Source organism: Protopterus annectens, chromosome 16.part0, assembly GCF_019279795.1.
Source record: "Protopterus annectens isolate FY-2018-M chromosome 16.part0, PAN1.0, whole genome shotgun sequence".
Lineage (NCBI taxonomy): Eukaryota > Metazoa > Chordata > Ceratodontiformes > Protopteridae > Protopterus > Protopterus annectens.
Window position 1 is genome coordinate 774,778,609 of NC_056750.1, and position 20,687 is coordinate 774,799,295.

The 20,687-nt window shown below is 44.2% G+C and overlaps 1 protein-coding gene across 1 annotated transcript in view; it reads right to left on the minus strand.

Moving 5' to 3' along the window:
* ANAPC2 (anaphase promoting complex subunit 2) overlaps window positions 1-20,687 on the minus strand; it is a 1,102,972-nt gene that overhangs the window by 867,511 nt on the left and 214,774 nt on the right. The window contains 1 exon segment of the mRNA XM_044058339.1: window positions 14,550-14,682. Within this exon segment, the coding sequence (XP_043914274.1) occupies window positions 14,550-14,682 (133 nt within the window).

The window sequence follows — 20,687 nt, forward strand, 5'->3', positions numbered from 1 at the left end:
AATCCTTGTTTTAACATGTTCAGACAAATTCTGATCCCTCAGCCAGGCGTGCATGCGAACAGTCCCAGTGGCAGCCACCCTAGACGAGGCCTGTACAGCATCAAAACCACATTGCAAAGAATGTTTACCCACCTGTTCAGAAACATGTACTAAATCTTGCAACTCTTTACAATCAATACCTACTGCCAGAGCATCAACCTTAGACTTCAATTGTGAAAGGAGATAGTTTTGGTATTTCAACATGTGAAACTGGCAATTCAGAGCCCTCATAGCAAGAGTGGAAGAAGTATAAACTTTCTTTCCCCATCTATCCAAGGCCCTAGCCTCCTTGTCTGTAGGAACCGGATTCTTAACAACAGAAGCCTTAACACCCTTAGGCCCCTGGCTAACAGTTTCTGGGTCTGCCCTAGGACTCTTAAAAAGATACTTATGAACTTCAGGCACCCTGTAATACCTATCCGGTTTAACAGGAGCAGGAGGCAAAGAATCAGGATTAAGAGAAGCCTCAGTAAAAACATCTTCCACTACATCCAAAACAGGAGGTATAGCCAAAGGCCTATGCTGGGGTAAAAACAGAAATTCCCTAAGCCGTTTCCTGGAATCAGAGAAGTCCTGATCCTCCCACTTAAAATGCTCCCTCATGGAATGGAGAGTTTCTGAAAAAGAAAAATCCTCAGGAGTAGCAGCAGAAGGAGTAGAATCATCCACATCAGAATCAGAATAAGGAGAGTACTCCTGTAAGTCTTCAGCCGAAGACCCTGAAACATCTGAAGCTTGCTCAAAACCCCCCAGCTCAGGCTCCATCCTAGGCCTCTTAGCAGGAGGGGGCATAGAACCCCTAATTAAAGTAATCAAATCTTCTGCCATTTTAAGCATATGCTTCTTGGGCATAGTACCTGAAGAGCTAGGAGTAACACCAACTGAAGCTAAACCTGGCCTGCTCCTGGGAGAAGCCTTAGAAACAGAAGGAGAGGGCCTAGCCACCTTAGGAAGGGAGGGGAGTATAGTAACCTGAGAAGCCCCCTCAGCGTGACTTGCCTCCTGAGAGGCCACATCTTGCAATAATAAGGTCTCACTCTGGGAACACAAAGAAATCTCCGGTGGAGCCACCGGCTCCACCGACACCTCTAAAGAACCGGCGTCCGGTACAGACGGTTCTTCTAGCCTAGGCTTAACTGCCTTGTCCTTGCGCTTCTTCGAGGAAGCGGGCATCGGAGCATCCGACGGCATGTTATAATTGCACCGCTTCCCAAAGACTAACCTTGCACAATCCAACCGTCTCTTTATAGTGCGTTTATTAAATCTAGCACAAGAGCGACAGCCAACAACGTCGTGCTCAGGCCCTAAGCAAGGAATACACAAAGTATGATAATCTCTATGCGGTATCTGTTTCCCACAAGAAACGCAATTAACTTTTTCTGACATCCGGTAAATGACTGAGGCAAGAAAAAACTAAAATATTCCCCAATGGGGTACTTAGCCAACTTTGAACTCGGTCTGAAACTTCTAAATCGAAAAATCTCAGAACGCCAACCGGCACTTGCAATGCTGCTTCTGCATCGGACCATGCGGCAAAAAAGACTGAGGATATGACGCCGGTCATGCGCATTTGTACCCTGACGTCCTGACGTCAGTTAAATGCGCCATGACCGACGTCAGCCTTATACTTTGATATTCGGGCCGACCGTGGCCAGCGGACTACCCAAGTGTCAGGACTGCAGCAATGTGAGATGAAGAACATCTACATACTGATAAGACAGTGGTATGGCAGCAAATTGGGGAAATCGGAAGAAGCTGAGAATTAACTGCTTCAAGTATATGGGAGGGGTGAGTTGAGGAGAAGGGAAATCTGAATGAAGAGATCAAAGCTAGAATCAGAGGGGCTGCAGCCAACTGCATAGAGTGTCAGGTGTAGTGTATGACAGAAGGTCAAAGGTGGTGAAAAGTAAGGTGTACAAAAAGTACAGTTTTGTACCTACCATAAATGTAGATGTTCGAGTGTAGACACTGCTGCAGTCATTACACTTGGGTTATCCTGCCGTCAGGCGGTTCCCCAGTCGGCCTGAGTTCCAAAGTCTTGGTCCAGCGTCGGTTGCTGTCATCTCCTCCCTGACATCAGTGCAGCAGGGGTATAAAAGATGCAGCAGACGCAATTTTCTTCAGTTTTTCTTGCCCCAGATGTCAGGTGTCCCCAAATAGGTAGGCATACATAGAAAAAAGCAAACAACAACTTTCAGTTACCAGCAAATACTCCCCATAGGTAGTAAAGGGTAGAAGACATGGGTACGTACCAGCAAGTAAGAGGGGAAGGAGGGAGGGTAACCTGGACTGCAGCAGTGTCTACACTCGAACATCTACATTTATGGTAGGTACAAAACTGTACTATGTTCATCGTGTTACACTGCTGCAGTCATTACACTTGGGTAGAATCCCAAAGCTGAGGTAGGGAGGCTGGTTCTATAAAGCATTAGGGGTGGCTATTAGGCCCTGCAGCACTGCAGTGGCAAAGCCAGCTCTGGATTTAGAGTAAAGAGGCAGATGGTAATGCTTGGTGAAGGTATGCACAGAACTCCATGTTGTTGCTTCCAAAATATCCTTGGTAGGTACTCCTCTGAGGTAGGCAGTTGAAGTGGCTGTTGCCCTAGTGGAGTGAGATCTAATGCTGCTAGGTACAGGTTTCCCATGGTGTGTATACCAAAAATGTATGAAATAGTCCCTTTAGAAATGGCTTTTACCTGTGCTCCCGCAGCATATGCTACCAATAATTGCTCAGATTTTCTGAAAGCTTTGGTTCTGTCCAAGTAGAAGCGTAACTGCCTATGAATGTCCAAAGAATGCAGTAGTCTCCCCCCTTTATTCTGTGGTTTTGGATAAAAAGTTGGCAGGTGAATAGTTTGATTTACAGCCACACTTGATACCACCTTTGGCATAAACGTAGGGTTAGTTCTTAGACACCCTGTCCTGGTGAAAAATGAGGTAAGGTTCCACTGCCATTAGTGCCTGTAATTCTGAAACTCTTCGTGCTGATGTTATTGCCAGGAGCAGAGCAGTTTTCCAAGAGATATATTTTAATTCTGCTGTGCTGGCTGGTTCAAAAGGAGGTAAAGTTAATTTTTCCAAAACAAAGTTGAGGTCCCAAGTTGGAGTAGGTGCTCTACGGGGCAGTCTTATGTTTTTAGCCCCTCTGAGGTACTGTTTTAGCAAGGGATTAGAGAAAATTGGTGGATCCGTGCTGTAATGAGCAGAGATGGCAGAGGATCTTGATGGATGAAAACGAGAGGCCTTTGTCCAGCATCTCAGTTAAATACTGTAGTATCTGAGGAATGTTTGGGACAAGAGGGTCAAGGTTGTGAGCCTGGTTCCAGGCAGAGAATCTCTTCCATTTATCCGAATAGGCTTTCCTGGTACTAGGCCTTCTGGCCTCCAGAATGACATCCATAACAGCTTTGGAGAGAGGCATTACTTGTTTTACTAAGGAATCTTCCATGCAGCTATGTTTAAGGTCTTTAGCTGGCTGTGGAGTATCTGATTGTTGTGCTGAGTCAGCAGATGTGGGATTTGAGGCAAAATCCAGGGTGGTCCTTGTGCTAAATTCTTTTTAAGATTGGGTACCAGTGTTGTTGTGGCCAATCTGGTGCAATCAGGATCATCTCTGGCTCTTCTTGTCTTGCTTTTATGAGAACCTTTGGAAGGAGAGGTAGAGGTGGGAAAGCATACACTTGTAGGTTTTTCCAGCTGAATGAGAGGGCATCCACTTTCAATGCTTGTGGATGGTAACTCCTTGTGCAGAATTTCTGTAGCTGGTAGTTCTTTGGGGATGCAAACAGATCTATGTCCGGGCTCCACCATTTCTGTGTTATCATTCTGAATATTTGTGGATTCAATTCCCATTCATGGGGATCCATGATGTTTTTGTTTAATTAGTCTGCCAGTGTGTTTTTCTCTCCTGGCAGGAATTGTGCTTGCAGATTAACTTGGTAGTTTAGAGCTGTGTTCCACAACGTCATGGCTCGTCTGCAGAAGGGGTAGGAGTGAGTGCCCCCTTGCTTTTTATGTACCACATAACTGTAGTGTTGTCTGTCTTTAGTAGTAGTTGCCCTGGATGCAGCAGGTCCTTGAAAGCTATAAGGGCATTTTGTACAGCTAGTATCTCTTTTTGATTGATGTGAAGATGCCTTTGTTCTGCGGGCCACTTACCCTAAATACATTTTCCTGCCATGTGTGCTCCCCAGGCATAATCCAATGCATCTGTTGTCAGTGCTTGCCTGGCTGTGGGTTGAGTAAAAGGCTGTCCCTTGTTGAGGTGACAAGATTGAGCCCACCATCGAAACTCCTGTTGAAGGCAAGGAATTAGTGGTATAACATTTTCCAAACTTTGACAGTGTTGAGACCATACACTCTTTAGGTACTATTGTAGTTTCCTCATATGCAGTCTGGCATACGTAATTAGTAGAATGCAAGATGCCATGTAACCCAAAGCCTGCACAATTTTTCTTGCAGGGAGTTGGGTCTGTGTTGCCATCAATTAAAAGTATTGAGTCAATTGTTCTTGCTTGTCTGGCGTGAGATAAGCCATCTGGACCGTTATGTTCAAGCTGACACCCAGGAATATTATCTCTTGTGAGAGCACTAGTTTTGATTTCTTTTCGTTTACTGTGTACCCCAGGCAACTTAACTTTTTTACAAATGCCAGATGCTTTAGAAGAATGCCCTTGCTCTTTGCTTGAATCAGGCAGCCGTCCAGGTACGGATACATTTGAATTCCTTTCTGTCTGCAGAATGCAATTACTGGTGCCAGGCACTTTGTGAAGACCCTGGGAGCAGTAGATAAGCCAAAGGGCAGTGCAGAGAATTGATAGTGCATTGAACCAGCTATGAATCTGAGGTATCTTCTGCAATTTTGTCTGATAGGGACATGCAGGTATGCCTCCTTGAGGTCCACGGTCAAGAGCCAAGCATTCTTGCCCAGCATGGGAAGAAGCTGCTGTAGTGTCAACATTTTGAATTTCGGAACATCCAGATAAGTGTTTAGAGAAGAAAGCCTCCAGGCTTTGTCTTTTCTGGGCACCAGAAAGAATCTCGAGTAAAATCCTTGTCCTTGTTCCTGTGGTGGTACCTGTTGAATAGCTCTCATGTCCATGAGTGCTGTAATTTGTTGTTGAGCCACTGTCCATTGATTTTGTGGCAGATCTGGCATTCCTTTTAACCTTGGCAGAGTGTGAAAGTGGAACCTGTAACCTTGAGATATAATGTTGAGAACCCATTTGTCTTTGATCATTTTCCAATTGTGATAGAAGTGCCAGTTTTCCTCCCAAGGGGGCTGCCAAGAGAAAGATGTTTGGCAGCTGTAGTGGGAAGTCATTGGGGCTGCTTTTTATATGGTTGGGGCCTGTCTTCCCCTTCTTTCTGGCCTGGTGCACCCCACTGTCGAGGCCTGTAAGGATCTTGTGGTTGACCTCTACCTCTTGGACGTCTGTATCTGCCCCTCTGAGGTCTGTCTAACTGGAAAGGACCAATTTTTTTGTTGGCCAATTTCTGCTAAATCGAGGAGGCTGAACCTGTAGGAAATCCTTCACCGTTTGCATAGATTTTGCCTTATCCTCCATTTTTTTTAATACCTCTTCTGCTTTAACTCCAAACACATCCTGCTGCAAAGGTGCATCCAATAATTTTGCTTTAACATGATCTGGTAACGTATGTTCTTTTAACCAAGCAGGCCTCCTAATGACAGAGCCTGTAACTGCTGCTCTACAGGAGGCCTCTAAAGAATCAAAGCCACATTGCAAAGTATGTTTTCCCACTTGTTCAGCAGCAAGCAATAAAACCGGCATTTCTTTAATATTAGGAGGATCTGAATCTGGAAGTATTTTTTGTTTCAACTGAGACATCAGAAATTGCTGATATTTTAACATGTGAAATTGGCAATTTAAGGCTCTCATTGCTAAAGTTGCAGACGTATAGACTTTCTTTCCCCATCTGCCTAATGCTCTGGCATCTCTGTCCGAGGGAACTGGATTCTTTGCTGTTGAGGCCTTAACTCTTTTGGGTCCCTGAGAAATAGTTTCAGGGTCAGCAACTGGGCTTTTATACAGAAATTTGTGTGAGTCAGGGACTCAGTAGTATCTGTCAGGTTTAACTGGGGCTGGAGGTAAGGAGTCAGGATTTAAACTGGATTCAGTATACACATCATCCACAATGTCTAACACTGGCAGAATAGCTAGGGGTCTGTGTTGAGGTAATAAGAGGAAGTCTCTGAGCCTTTTCTTGGATTCTGAGTAATCCTGGCCTTCCCAATGGAAATGCTCCCTCATGGTATGTAAGGTTTCCCCAAAAGAGTAGTCCTCAGGTGGGGAGGCTGATGGAACTTGATTCCTCAGCATCAGAATCCTCATAAGGGGGTAAAGAATATCCTAGGTCTGAGGATGAATCTGAGGAAATGGACACCTGGTCGGATGAGTCATAGTATGCATCCTGTCTAGGCCTTTTATCTGTTTCTTAGGCATAGAGGCCTGTCCTGGAGAATGCTGTTTGTTTGTTTTTAAAGGAGTCTTAGACTTAGCAGAGGGTTTAATGCTTAACTGAGTAGGTCTGAAGACACCCTCAGAAACTGCGGGTTGCTCAGCTACTCCGGATCACACTGTAGGGCTAGTTTCGGTAGGCTGAAAAACTTGTGCGTCCGAAGGCCCAGCCATCTCCACGTGCGAGTCGGAGGTGGCCTGTGGTTCTGCAGAAGCGGCCGTCAGGGGCTGCGAAGGCGCCTCGCTAAAAAACAGAGAACCGGTGACTGGCCTAGAAGAGGCTTCGTCGTCAGGTTTGGGCCTCGGATGCCTGTCCTTATCTTTGTGCTTTTTATGTATACCAGTCGAAGTTCCAATGGCATGGTGTAATAGAATTTTCTGCCGAAATAATGTCGGGCAAAATCAAACCAACGATTAATAGTGCGCTTGTTAAACCTAGCACAAAAACAGACAACCAGTGACGTCGTGGTCTGGGCCTAGGCATGGGATACAATAGGAATGGAAATCCTTATGAGGTATTTGCTTCCCACAAGAAACACAATTATTAACTTTTACTGACATCAGTCTGAGGCAAGAAAAAGTTTCCCCAATGGGGTACTTAGCTTTGTAGAAGACTTCGGTTCTGGATTCGGAATGAAAATCTCAGGAGTCGGCCGACCGGCACTTGCGAACTGCTTTTGCTTCGGGCACCGCGCGGCAAGAAAGACTGAAGAAAATGGCGTCGGCTGCATCTTTTATACCCCTGCTGCACTGACGTCAGGGAGGAGGCGACAGCAACTGACGCCGAACCAAGACTTTGTAACTCAGGCCGACTGGGGAACCGCCTGACGGCAGGATAACCCAGTGCAATGACTGCAGCAGTGTAACACGATGAACACCAGTGGTGAAACAGTACTACTAAATACTACAGAAAACTGGACAGTAAAGGCATAGCAGATGAGGAAGCTAGAGGGTATAAAAATGAAGTGCCTCAGAAGGGTGGTGGGATCCACACTGTAGGACAGAGAAAGAAATTAGGACATAAGAGGAAATTAGGACATAAGAGCAGAAGCCAAAGTAGCTCCAATTGCAGAAAAGATAAAAAAAACAGATTATGGTGATTTGGGCACATGTGCAGAAAAGCAGAAGATAATCCGGTGAAGATTTGGGAAAGACTGGAAGAAAGCATGAGGAAAACACGGGCATCCAACAAAGAGGTGAATGGATTGTGTGAGAGAAGATCGGTGACAGCCAGGCATGACTGTCAAATAAGGCAGGAGTGTGACACTGAATACAAGATGGCAACAGTTAACCTAACACACTGACCCCATGTAGAAAATAGGAAAATGGGGTTGATTATAATGATTAACTCTGGGTAGCCACAGTGCAAAGCAGAGAAGCTTATCACAGACAAAATGCCACTCTGTCACAGGACAGACACAACCACCAACCCACCAATAGGCATTCTAGATTATCACCAATAATTAAAAAAAAAAAAAAGTTTCTGCACAAAACACCTTTGTATCTGTCACATGGTCTATAGTCTGTTCCTCCACAAAATATTACAGGATGGAGGAACATTTCAGATACATTGAAGTACTACAGGGGATCCTGTAATTGTATGCTTCCTACAGGTATTCTAATCATCACCCGATAAGTTACCAAAAAATAATTATATTACTGGTACAGAGATCCTTCTCCTCAAAAAATAAATAAATAATTAAAATAAATAAAAAATGATGTGCTAAATTTTATCGAAATAATAGGTATTCAAGCAGAGGACACCAATAGTAAAACACCCTTCTCAGACACCTTAAGAAAACTGTCCACAATTTCAATAATACAACTGTTTTATTCTACAGTCACTATTTGAACAGTCACAATATTTTTGTGTAAATGGACAACGCTTCTATAGGAGGGCCACAAGAGTGTTTGAAGAAAGTACAGTTGTGTACACTTACCATAAATGTAGATGTTCGAGTGTACTCACTGTTGTAGTCATCACACTTGGGTTATCTGCCTGCAGGTAGCCCTCAGTCAGCCTGAATCGGATGCTGTTGCTCCAGGACTGACGTCAGGGGTATAAAAACAGGCAGCCGATGCCATTACATCAGTTTTTCTTGCCATAAATGTCAGGAGCTCCCAATAAGGAGCTAAATTATGGTGGAAAAACCACCACCAGTAAAAAGTAAATACCAATAGCCCTGAAAGGGTGAGTAAGAGAGAGAAAGAGAGAGACAAGGGGGCCGGAGGGTGGGAAACCAGGACTGCAACAGTGAATACACTTGAACATCTACATTTATGGTAAGTGTACACAACTGTATTATGTTCTTCGTGTTTCACTGTTGCAGTCATCACACTTGGGTTGATTCTTAAAGCTGAAGAGTGGGTGGAGGCAGTCAAGAAGAGTTGGGGCTGGCTAGTATGCCCTGCAGGACTGCTGTTGCAAAACCCACCCTGGATTTGGAAAAGATAGGCAGGTGGTAATGCTTGGTGAAGATGTGAACAGAACTCCAGGTAGCAGCATCCAGAATGTCCCTGGTAGGGATACCCCTGAGGAATGCTGTACAGGTAGAAGTTGCCCTAGTGGAATGCGTTCTGATCCCCTGAGGGGTTGGTTTCCCATGGTGTTTGTAACAGAAATGGATACAGTGTGCTAGCCATTTGGAAATTGTTTGTTTAGATATGGCCTTGTCCTCTGCTCCTTGTACAAAACTGACTAGTAACTGGTCAGACTTCCTGAAGGGCTTAGTCCTATCAAGGTAGAATCTGAGTTGTCTGTGCATGTCTAAAGAGTGCAGGATCCTTTCCCCTTTATTTTGAGGATTAGGAAAGAAGGTTAGCAAATGGATAGCTAGAGCTACACTGCACACCACTTTAGGCATAAAAGTAGGGTTAGCCCTCAGGGAGACCCTGTCAGCGTGAAAAATAATGAAGGGTTCCACAGCCATAAGTGCTTGTAACTCAGACACTCTTCTAGCTGAAGTTATGGCCAGAAGCAAGGCTGTTCTCCAAGAGAGGAATTTTAACTTTGCTGATGCTGGAGGCTCTAAGGGGGGGGTGAGCTTTTCCAGTACAAAGTTGAGGTCCCAAGCAGGGGTGGGGGATCTCCTTGGTGGCCTTAAGTTGCTGGCCCCTCTCAGGAACTGTTTGATGAGAGAGAGTGAGGCAACAGAGGTGGGCTCAGTGTTGTAATGAGCCGAGATGGCCGAGGCATGGATCTTAATGGAAGAGAAGGACAGGCCTCTGTGGAGTAGATATGCTAGGTAATCCAGGATTAGAGGTAAGGAGGACAGTGCCGTGTCCACTCCTTTAGACTGAATCCAGGAACAAGACCTTTTCCACTTATAAGCATAGGATTTCCTTGTACTGGGTCTTCTGGCTTCAAGAATGACGTCCAGCACCTGCTTGCTTAGGCTGGTCACATGGGGAGAATTCAAGGAATAAGCCAGGCTGCAAGGTTCAGGGTCCGCAGCTGGGGATGCAAGATGTGTCCCTCCTGCTGAGTGAGGAGGGTTGGAAACTGGGGTAGGTACCAAGGTGGCATCGGTGACACTGCACAGAAGTGGGTACCAGTGCTGGTGTGGCCAGTCTGGGGTTATCAGGATTGCCCTTGGTCTGTCCCATCTTATCTTGAGTAATATTCTTGAAAGAAGAGGCAAAGAGGGAAAAGCATAGATTGAGAGGTTTACCCACTGGAAGGATAGGGCATCCACTTTCCAGGCCCTGCTGTGAGGTGTGTCCCGGTGCAGAATTTGCTGATTTGGTGATTGTAGGGGAGGCAAAAAGGTCCACCTCCAGGGTCCCCCACTTCTGGGTTAGAAGATTGAAAGTGCTGGGGTCTAAATTGCCACTCGTGGGTCTAGGAGATTTCTGCTCAAGTCAGCTGCCAGAGAGTTTTGTTTCCCTGTTAGGAATTGAGCTTGCAGATGAAAATCCATGTCCAAGGCCGTGTTCCACAGGGTCATGGCTAGCGTGCAGCGCAGGTAAGGGTGCCCCCCCACCCGCTTGTTAATGTACCACATAACTGTGGTGTTGTCTGCTTTTATTAGCAGGGGTCCTGGTGAGAGTAGGGATCTGAAAGCTGTCAGTGTGCGCTGAACAGCTAGCATCTCTTTTTGGTTGATGTGCAGTTGAATTTGACTTGGGCTCCAGTGGCTCTGAATGCACTTGTCCAGATGTGCCCCCCAGACATAGTCTGATGGGTCTGTGGTTAGGGTCTGGGTGGCATGGGGTTGTGTAAAGGGAAGTTCCTTGTGGTTGCATGCTGCCACCCACCAAAGAAACTCTGTCCTTAGACAAGGAATGATGCTTTCCAGGTCCTGAGAATGTTGGCAAAGGTATGATGCTTTCCAGGTCCTGAGAATGTTGGCACCAAAGACTTTTTAAGTACCATTGTAGTTTCCTCATATGCAGTCTGGCATATGGAATTAGTAGAATGCAATAGGCCATGAACCCTACAGACTGCAGGATTTTCCTTGCAGATAGCTGGGTTCTGGTGGCCATTTGAGCAAAGTAGTCTGTTAGATGGGCTTGTTTTTCTAGCTTAAGGAATGCCATCTAGGATGCTGTGTCCAAGCTTGCTCCCAGGAATACAATCTTTTGACTGGGGACTATTTTTGATTTTTTTTTTGCTGGTGTACCCCAGTGAGATTAGAAGGTTATTTACAAATGTCAGGTGCTGCAATAGAGAACCACTCTGGCAAATGAAGGATCCACAAACTACTTCCAATCAATAGTATAAAAAGAACTTCTTTAATAAATTCCACTTCAAACGATAAAAACAGCAGAGTTCTCATCCAAAAGAAACAACACAGTAAAGTTAAGAGCTTTCACCTAGTTCAAATACCAGGCTTCTTCAGAACTCTGACCAAAGTAAATTTACCCCATTAAATAATTTAAAAATCATGTGACAAACCCTCCAATGCAATTCAATTATTTAAAGATACAATGCATTCATTTATACAATGAGACCTGGTCCACTAAGTTAAAAATCTATTAGACAAAAAACGTCAAAATACAAATAGATGCAAGGTGTAAATCCAATGCATGATTTACACAATAAAAACGAAACACTTTAATAATAATGGACAATTAATAATTAAAAATACACATTCCCAATCATAGTCTGGCAGCTCTGTTTTAAAACACTGCCTATATTAATGTTGTCTGCATAGATGTAGATTTTTCTACCATCTTTTTTAGAACCTCTTCTGCTTTGGTGCCAAACAAATTGTCATTCAAAGGAGCACCTAGTAATTTTAATTGGACAGTCTGGCAAGATCTGTTCCTCAAGCCAAGCATGCCTTCTCAGTACAGAACCAGTGACTGCTGCCCTGCAAGAAGCTTCTAGGGTGTCAAACCCACATTGCAAGGTATGCTTGCTGACCTGGCTTTCAGAATGCATAAGCTCCTGTAATTCTTTATTTTCTGCACAGTCTGTAAAGGTAGATAATTTTTGCTTAATAAGTTCCATAATATGTTGCTGGTATTTCAGCATGTGAAACTGGCAATTCAATGGCCTAATGGTGAGAGTTGCAGAGGTGTATAACTTTTTTACCCCATCTGTCTAAAACTCGGGAATCCCTGCCCGAAGGGGTGGGATTCTTAGCTGTAGTTGCCTTTATACCTTTAGGCCCTTGGGAAATTACCTCTGGGTCAGCAGTAAGATTTTTGAAAATAAATTTATTAAAGTCAAGGGCTCTGTAGTACCTGTCTGGTTTCCTTGGAGCAGGGGGTAATGTATCAAGAGTTAGACTGGATTCCATAAAGACATCATCCAGAACTGGAGGGATAGCTAAAGGTCTATGTTGTGCCCAGAGTCTCTCTTTGAACGGAGGATAATCCTGGCATTCCCAGTGGAAATGCTCTCAAAGTATGTAGGGTTTCACTAAAAGATAAATCCCCTGGAAGGGAAGCAGAGGGAATGGATTTCTCTATATCTGAATCCTCATAAGCAGATAAAGGCGAGTTTTCATATTCAGAAACCTCGGAGTCGAACTCTTGGTCAGTTAAGGCTGCTTGGGACAGGTCTCTCTCAGCAGGGGAAGGCTGGCTTCACTAATCAGCATGATCAGGTCTTCTGCCATTTTAAGCATTTGAGATTGTGGCAAGGAAGCAGGTGCTTGAGATTGGGTTGACAGTTTTTTAGGCATAGCTCGTACTCTTGGCCTTAGAAACTCAGTGGTTTTAGACAGAACTGAAGATGCAAAAGAAGTCCGTTTGTGTCAAATATCGGTAAAGCAAAGAACTTCCTCATAAGCCAGTGCCTGCACAGCGGCTCCGGACCCATCCAAGGTAGAGACATCTGCAGGGTCTGTAGTCAAAGAGTCTCGCGGCATACCGGACTCCGAACGGGTTTTGGTAGCAGCCTGCGAATCCAATGAAGCAGGCATTGGGGGCTGTGAAAGTGCCTGAGTACCGGTGAACTGGCAACTAGCTTTACGGAAGAGTCGTCGGCAGTTTTGGACCTGTACCGTCTGTCTCTGTCTTTATCCTTATGTTTTTTTGGAAGATCAGTAGTCGGATGGCTTACCAAAGCCATTTTGGAAAATGGAGATGGAGAGCAAAACTATTTAGCGACAATAAGGGCCTGACGATGAATAGTTCGGGTGTTGAACAAAGCACAAAACCAACAGCGAGGTACGTCGTGGTCTAGGCCTGGTAAGAATGGAAATCTCGGTGTGTATTTGCTTTCCACAGGCGAGACAATTAACTTTTTCTGACATCGGTTAGAGCAAGTAAAAACGATCCCCAACTGGGTACTTAGCTTTAGAAGACTTCAGGATGATTCAATTCAGAAATGAAAACTCGGGTAGTGGCCGACCAGGACCCGTGCAAACTACTTCTGCTTTGGGCTCCTCAGCAAGAAAGACTGATGTAACTGTGTCAGCTGCCTGTTTTTATACCCCTAACCTGACGTCAGTCCTGGAGCGACAGCAACCGACTCAGAAATACGAAGTGTCTGGTATTTGTGCCAGCTAAGGGCTACCTGCAGGCAGACAACCCAAGTGTGATGACTGCAACAGTGAAACACGAAGAACATCAGAAGAAAGTTCCTAGCAAGGCTTGGTATACATGAGTGCTTTATTCACCAACCAAAGCTTAACTGGAAGCTGGCATGAGATCACCATAGGTCCTAATGAAAATGTAAGCACAGCTGATAAAAACTGTGCTCAGAAAAGAAGAGTACATAAGGCAAGGAAAACCAAAAGTAATGCTTACTACTACAGTGATCTTTTCTCAAAAATCTACTGTCATGGTAAGAGTATCACATAACATGTCATACACCCAGGTAAAAAAAAAAAAAAAAAAACAAACGAAACAATCCTCTGTGATTCAGAGTCACTGACGAATCTGCATCCTAAATAGAAATCTGCAGTGGCTATTTGTTGTCAGTATCTAGGTTTAGGAAAGGTCAGTAACTACCAAAGAATCCAGCTTCACCTCAGTAGCAAATCAATTAAGTCAGTGACATCCTGTTATTAAAGACAGACATACCAAAATCCCTTGCAGTTTAAATTTATATCAAAGCTAATTTTCAAAACGACCACATAAAAATTATACAAATTTTGATTAAATCTTTGTCAGAATTTATTACACATAAAATAATAAGTTACAATGAAGTGTCTGGGATCATAATGGTATTCCAGCTAAAATCCCCCACCAGGGAGACTGATTGCTGACACTGCAGTGCAGAATTGGGGGGGGGGGGCTGCACTCCTGCAGTGCAGAATTGGGGGGGGGGGGCTGCACTCCTGAAAGTGTCTTTTGGACGAGATGTTAAACACAGGTCCTATTGACTTGAGGTGGCACCTATCAATAAAAACTAACTGTAGGGGAAGTTCTCCAATGTCCTGGCCAAATTTACCCTAGCAATATAAAACCCATCTTGGGTCGACATTGTAAAGAAGCTACAAGCCTAATTAGACTAACCCAGTCAAAAAAGAATGGATAAATGAACAAATAAAAAATAAATTTGTCAATCAGCATCCAACAGAATACAGATGGCTTCCACTGCAATTCATATCCAAGCAGTTTCTGTCAACGTACCTCCTGGAAATCTCCAAGAAATGATCTGACGTAGTTTTCCTTGCATTTTCTCTTCATTCTTTCTTCAATCATCTTGTGAAGAATGGTAGTCACAGCCTCTGAGCTCACCCTTTCCAGCAGATTCAGCCTTCTCCTAAGGGAAAAGAAAAAATTACTAGCATTATCAAACTCTTCACAAAGTAAAAGAGCACCACAGCCTCCCTTACAGCCAGGTCAGGGAATTTTCTGCTGTACTAGATACCTGCTGAATGTACATAAGGCCAAGTGTGCATTACTACATAAAAGGGTTAAAATGATTAAAACTCCCAAATCAGTCACAAGCTATACAATGCTTTGCATGACCATGCCTCCAACAGGTCCCAAGCCAGACTGTTGTGTCAGAATTAGAGTTTAATTTCTCAGTGGTCTCTTAAGATGAAGAACTGTGTTTTCCCCTGCAATCTAGGTTGCAAAGATAAACCATTTCTGTCAGCACAGACGTCAAATGACTTAACCAAATAAAATAATGTTCATAAATCATGATGATGGCAGACAAACCTTCAATGAAAAGAAATTCATTCTACTACAGTAACAGCATCACATAGTTCAAAAAAACAAAATCTATGACATTTATGAAATGAAAGATATATAAAAGCCGGCACATCCTTCTAACTTGTAAAATTAAGGCCACATATATTAAGACTACTAGTCAAACCAAAACTTTCCCCAAGATGAGAAGTACAAACTCATGTCCCACAGTGCACTGTACTGCTCTCCCTCTTCAAGAATGAGGTTAGCTGTGCTAAGAAAAACAATGCCAGACACACAAAACCTTGTCAGTCAAGGTCTGGGAAGATGGACAAGATCACAGAGGCTGGGTGACTTTTACAGATCTATTTACATTTAAGTGTGTGTGTGTCTGTGTAGGAGCACCTATTGGTTACATTAGTTAAAGCTGGAGTTTCACCCTGTATTAACAGCACATCACCACAAAATGAAATGAAGTCAGGGACCCAAGAACTTGGACTGATAATTGCCTCTCTTTTGACCATCATGGCACAGCTATCAGAAAATCATTTTAAGTACAGCCATTTACCAAATGAAAATCTCCAAAGTCTAAAGAGGTAATCACTCCCTCATACCAGGCACAGATCAGACCAATTAGAGCACATTACCCCCTTTGAGATGCATCATACTAAGCAGAAACTATTAAAAAGATCCCAAAGGTTCCTAACCAAAAAGATCACAACCCTAAAGTCCCTAAGTTTTCAAGAGGGCTGGAAGATCTGTTTACTCAGTGTCTTACAAACTTTTGAGAGAAGATCCCAGTCTCATTTAGTACTCCAAGACAGACCTGACCACACTGGATCTCATCTATCATCACAAGTCCAACGGCTCCACCAATGCTCTAACCAGGGATCAGAATCTTCACAAACAGATTAATAAAACCTGGGGTGAAGGGACAGGTTTATAACCCAGCTTAAAGAGGCAACTGGATATGTGTTAATAAATTTACTCCAAGATTGACTGGTACAGCCCTCTTGTGAGTCACCTCCAAATTTCAGTCAAGACAAGCTCACTACTCCATTTTCTTATATTTATCCAGGCTTTTGACACTGTATCCCAACCTGCTTCTAACTAGACTAGCCAAACTTGGCAATATTGCAGTAAAATGGTTCAAAAGTTACCCTTCTCACAAGTCCCAGTCTGACAAATGCAATGACACAAACTCATCCTTCCTTTCTTCCAATAACTGCAGTATTACCACAAAGATCTATCCTTAGACCCTTTTTATTCATCATATTAACAGTACAGGTAAGCAAAAAACATTACCATTATCCAATACGCAGAAGCAGCATTAATGTCTGCAGCCAATACTCTCAACCGACGTGAAAAAAAAAAACAAACAAAGGCAGCTAGTCTTAAATCTTGAACAGTCATAAATTTCACATCGCAGACTCAATGAAGAAAGCTAATGAACTTCATGATAAAGTACAGTTTTGTACCTACCATAAATGTAGATGTTCGAGTGGTTATGCAGCTGCAGTCATCACACTTGGGTTATCCTGCCGTCAGGCGGTCCCGCAGACGGCCTGAATTCCAAAGCCTTGGTCCGGCGTCGGTTGTCGTCACTTCTTCCCTGACGTCAAGTGCGGCAGGGGTATAAAAGAGGCAGCCGACTCCATTTTCTTCAGTTTTTCTTGCCCCAGATGTCAGGTGCCCCAAACTAAGGCAAAATAAGAAGCTTGCAAAACATACCTTAGTGCAAAACAATGGTACTAGTTGTAAGCAAATACACCATATAGACCTGCATTCCAAAGGTTGAAGTACATGGAGGTATAAGAAAAGCCTTGTTAGGTAAAGGGGATGGAGGGAGAGTAACCTGGACTGCAGCAGTATAATCACTCTAACATCTACATTTATGGTAGGTACAAAACTGTACTATGTTCATTGTGCTATGCTGCTGCAGTCATCACACTTGGGTAGAGTCCCAAGGCTATGGCTGGGTGGTAGGAGCTAAACTGGGTTAGGTGCAGCTAAGATGCCCTGCAGAACTGCAGTGGCAAACCCAGCTCTGGTTTTTGAGTACAGAGGAAGGTGGTAATGCTTGGTGAAGGTGTGCACTGAACTCCAGGTAGCTGCCTCCAGAATGCCCTTTGTTGGGACTCCTCGGAGGAAGGCTGCTGAGGTTGCTGTAGCCCTGGTAGAGTGAGACCTAATACTAGCAGGCACTGCTTTCCCGTGGTGTGAGTAGTAAAAGCGGATGCAATGTGCCATCCATTTGGAGATGGTCTGTTTTGAAATAGCCTTTCCTTCTGAGCCTGGTGCATAGGATACAAGGAGTTGGTCAGATTTTCTAAAGGCCTTTGCCCTGTCCAAATAGTAACATAACTGTCTGTGAATGTCCAAAGTGAAGGAGTCTTTCTCCTTTATTCTGTGGGTTTGGATAAAAGGTGGGCAAGTGTATGGTCTGATTGAGAGCCACACTGGATACTACCTTTGGCATGAAGGAAGGGTTGGTGCGTAAAGATACTCTGTCCTGATGGAAAATGATGAAAGGTACCACTGCCATAAGTGCCTGCAGTTCTCAAACTCTGCGTGCTGAGGCGATAGCCAGCAGCAGGGCTGTCTTCCATGACAAGTATTGAAGCTCTGCTGAAAAGGCTGGTTCAAAAGGAGGAAGTGTTAACTTTTCCAGAACAAAATTTAGATCCCAAGTTGGAGTAGGTGGTTTTCTGGGGGGTCTTATATTTTTTGCCCCTCTGAGAAACTGCCTTAGCAAAGGATGAGAGAAAATGGGTGGAACCGTATCATATTGAGCTGAAATGGCTGAAGCATGCATCTTTATGGATGAGAAAGAAAGGCCTTTGTGTAGCATCTCAGTTAGATATTGGAGTATGTGCGGAATATTTGGGATGCCAGGATTTAGGCTTCCGGCCTGGCTCCATACACAAAATATTTTCCATTTGTCTGAGTAAGTTTTTCAGGTGCTGGGCCTCCTTGCCTCCAAAATGACATTCTGTACGTCCTTTGAGAGAAGTGTTTGATAATTTAAGGTATTTTCCATGCAGCTAGATTTAAGGTCCTTAGCTGACTGTGAAGGATCTGAGAGTTTTGTTGGGTTAACAGCAGAGGGAATTGAGGCAAGATCCATGGAGGGCTGTGAGTCAAGTTTCGTAGTAGTGTGCACCAGTGTTGACGTGGCCAGTCCGGGGCAATGAGGATCATCTGTGGTCTCTCTGATCTGGTTTTCAGTAATACCTGGGTGAGTAGAGGCAGAGGTGGGAAGGCATAAACTGACAATGCTGTCCAAATGAATGATAGGGCATCCACTTTCCAGGACAGGGGATGGTAAGTCCTTCTGCAAAATTTTTGTAGCTGGCAATTGTTGGTTGAGGCAAACGGATGTCTGGTGGTCCCCACCTTTGAGTTATCATTGAGAATACTTGTGGGTGTAGTCTCCACTCGTGAGGGTCTGTCAAATTTCTGCTTAATTTGTCTGCCAAAAGGTTTTCTTTTCCTGGCAGGAATTGTGCTTGCACTTGTACTTGGTAAGTTAATGCTGTGTTCCACAAGTCCATTGCCCGTCTGCATAGTGGGTAGGAGTACGTCCCTCCTTGTTTATGTACCACATAACTGTGGTGTTGTCCGTCCTTATTAGAAGTTGTCCTGGATGCAAAAGGTCCTTGAAGGCTGTTAGTGCATTTTTTACAGCTCGCATCTCCTTTTGATTGATGGGTAGTTGCCTTTGGTTTGCAGACCATTTGACCTGTATGCATTGTCCATGTGTGCACCCCAGGCGTAGTCTGATGAATCTGTTGTCAAGGTTTGGTTTGGTGGAGGTGAGACAAAAGGAAGGCCCTTGTTTGCTTGGCATGCTTGAGCCCACCATAGAAACTCTTTCTGAAGGCAGGGAATGAGAGTTATAGTTGCTTCGAGGCTGTGTCTGTGTTGGGACCATACACTTTTTAGGTACCATTGTAGTTCTCATATGCAGCCTTGCATATGCAATTAGTTGAAAGCAGGGTGCCATGTACCCCCAATGCCTGCAGGAATTTCCTTGCAGTGAGCTGGGTAGAAGTTGCCATCTTTTTGAAGTACTGAGCCAGTTGTTTTTGCTTGTCTGGCGTGAGGTAAGCCAATCTGGGCCGTTGTATTCAAGCTGGCACCCAGGAAAATTATTTCTTGTGAGGGTATTAGTTTTTACTTTTTGTTTACTGTGTACCCTAGGCAACTTAGCAACTTTGTTACAAATGCCAGATGCTGTAGTAGGATGTCTTTGCTGTCCGCTTGGATCAGGCAGTCATCCAGATATGGATAAATTTGTATTCCTCGCTGTCTGCAGTATGCAATTACTGATGCCAGGCATTTCGTGAATACTCTGGGCGCAGCAGGTAAGCCAAAGGGCAATGCAGAGAATTGATGATGTGTTGTGCCTGCCAAAAATCTTAGGTATCTTCTGCAATCTTGTCTGATAGGGACATGCAGGTATGCCTCTTGGAGGTCCAACATTACCAGCCAAGACTCCTTGCCCAGCATGGGAAGAAGCTGCTGTAGTGTGAGCATTTTGAATTTGGGAATGTCCAGGTACGTGTTTAGAATTGAAAGGTCTAAGATGGGTCTCCAGGCTTTGTCCTTTCTTGGTACTAGAAACAGTCTTGAGTAAAATCCTTGACCTTGCTCTTTTGCAGGTACCTTTTGAATTGCTTTCATGTTCAGGAGAGCTGAAATTTGTTTTTGTGCCTCTGCCCATTGGTTTGTTGGCAGATTTGGCATGCCTCTCATCTGTGGTAAAGTGTGAAAATGAAATCTGCAGCCTCGGGTAATAATATCCAGAACCCATTTGCCCTTTGTTATGATGTGCCAATTTTGTGGGAAAAGGGCCAGTTTTCCTCCTAGAGGTGCTGCCTGGGCAATTATGCTTAGCAGGTGAAGAGGAAAGTCATTAAGTTTGTTTTCTGAAGGGTTGAGATCTGTAGTCTCCCCCTCTGAGTTGTTGTTTGCCATTGTCTAGGCCTGAAGGTACCCTGTGCCTGGCTTCTGCCCCTAGGGCATCTGTACCTGCCCCTTTGGGGTCTGTCTGAAGCAGGAAAGGACCAGTTTTTTGGTGGCTAGTTTCTGCTGAAGCGAGGAGGTTGTACCTGTAAAAAATCTTTAACTGTTTGCACTGATTTTGCCTTTTCTTCCATCTTCTTTAAAACTTCCTCTGCTTTGACACCAAATAATGCATCTTTTTGCAGTGGAGCATCCAGTAACTTTGCTTTGACATGTTCTGGTAAGGTCTGCTCTTTTAGCCAAGCATGTCTACGTATTACAGACCCTGTGACTGCCGCTCTTCATGAGGCCTCCAAAGAATCAAAACCACACTGCAAGGTATGTTTTCCCACTTGTTCTGCTGCATGCAACAAATCTTGCATCCCTTTGAAATCTAGTTTATCTGTTTGAGGGATCATTATCTGTTTTAACTGAGTAAGCAAGTACTGCTGGTATCTAATCACGTGGAAATGGCAGTTTAACGCCCTCATGGCCAAAGTGGCAGAGGTATACACCCCCCCCCCCCATCTTTCTAATGCCCTGGAATCTCTTTCCGCAGGTAGTGGATTCTTAGCAGTACAGGCCTTAACCCCTTTGGAACCCTGGGAAATGGTTTCTGGGTCT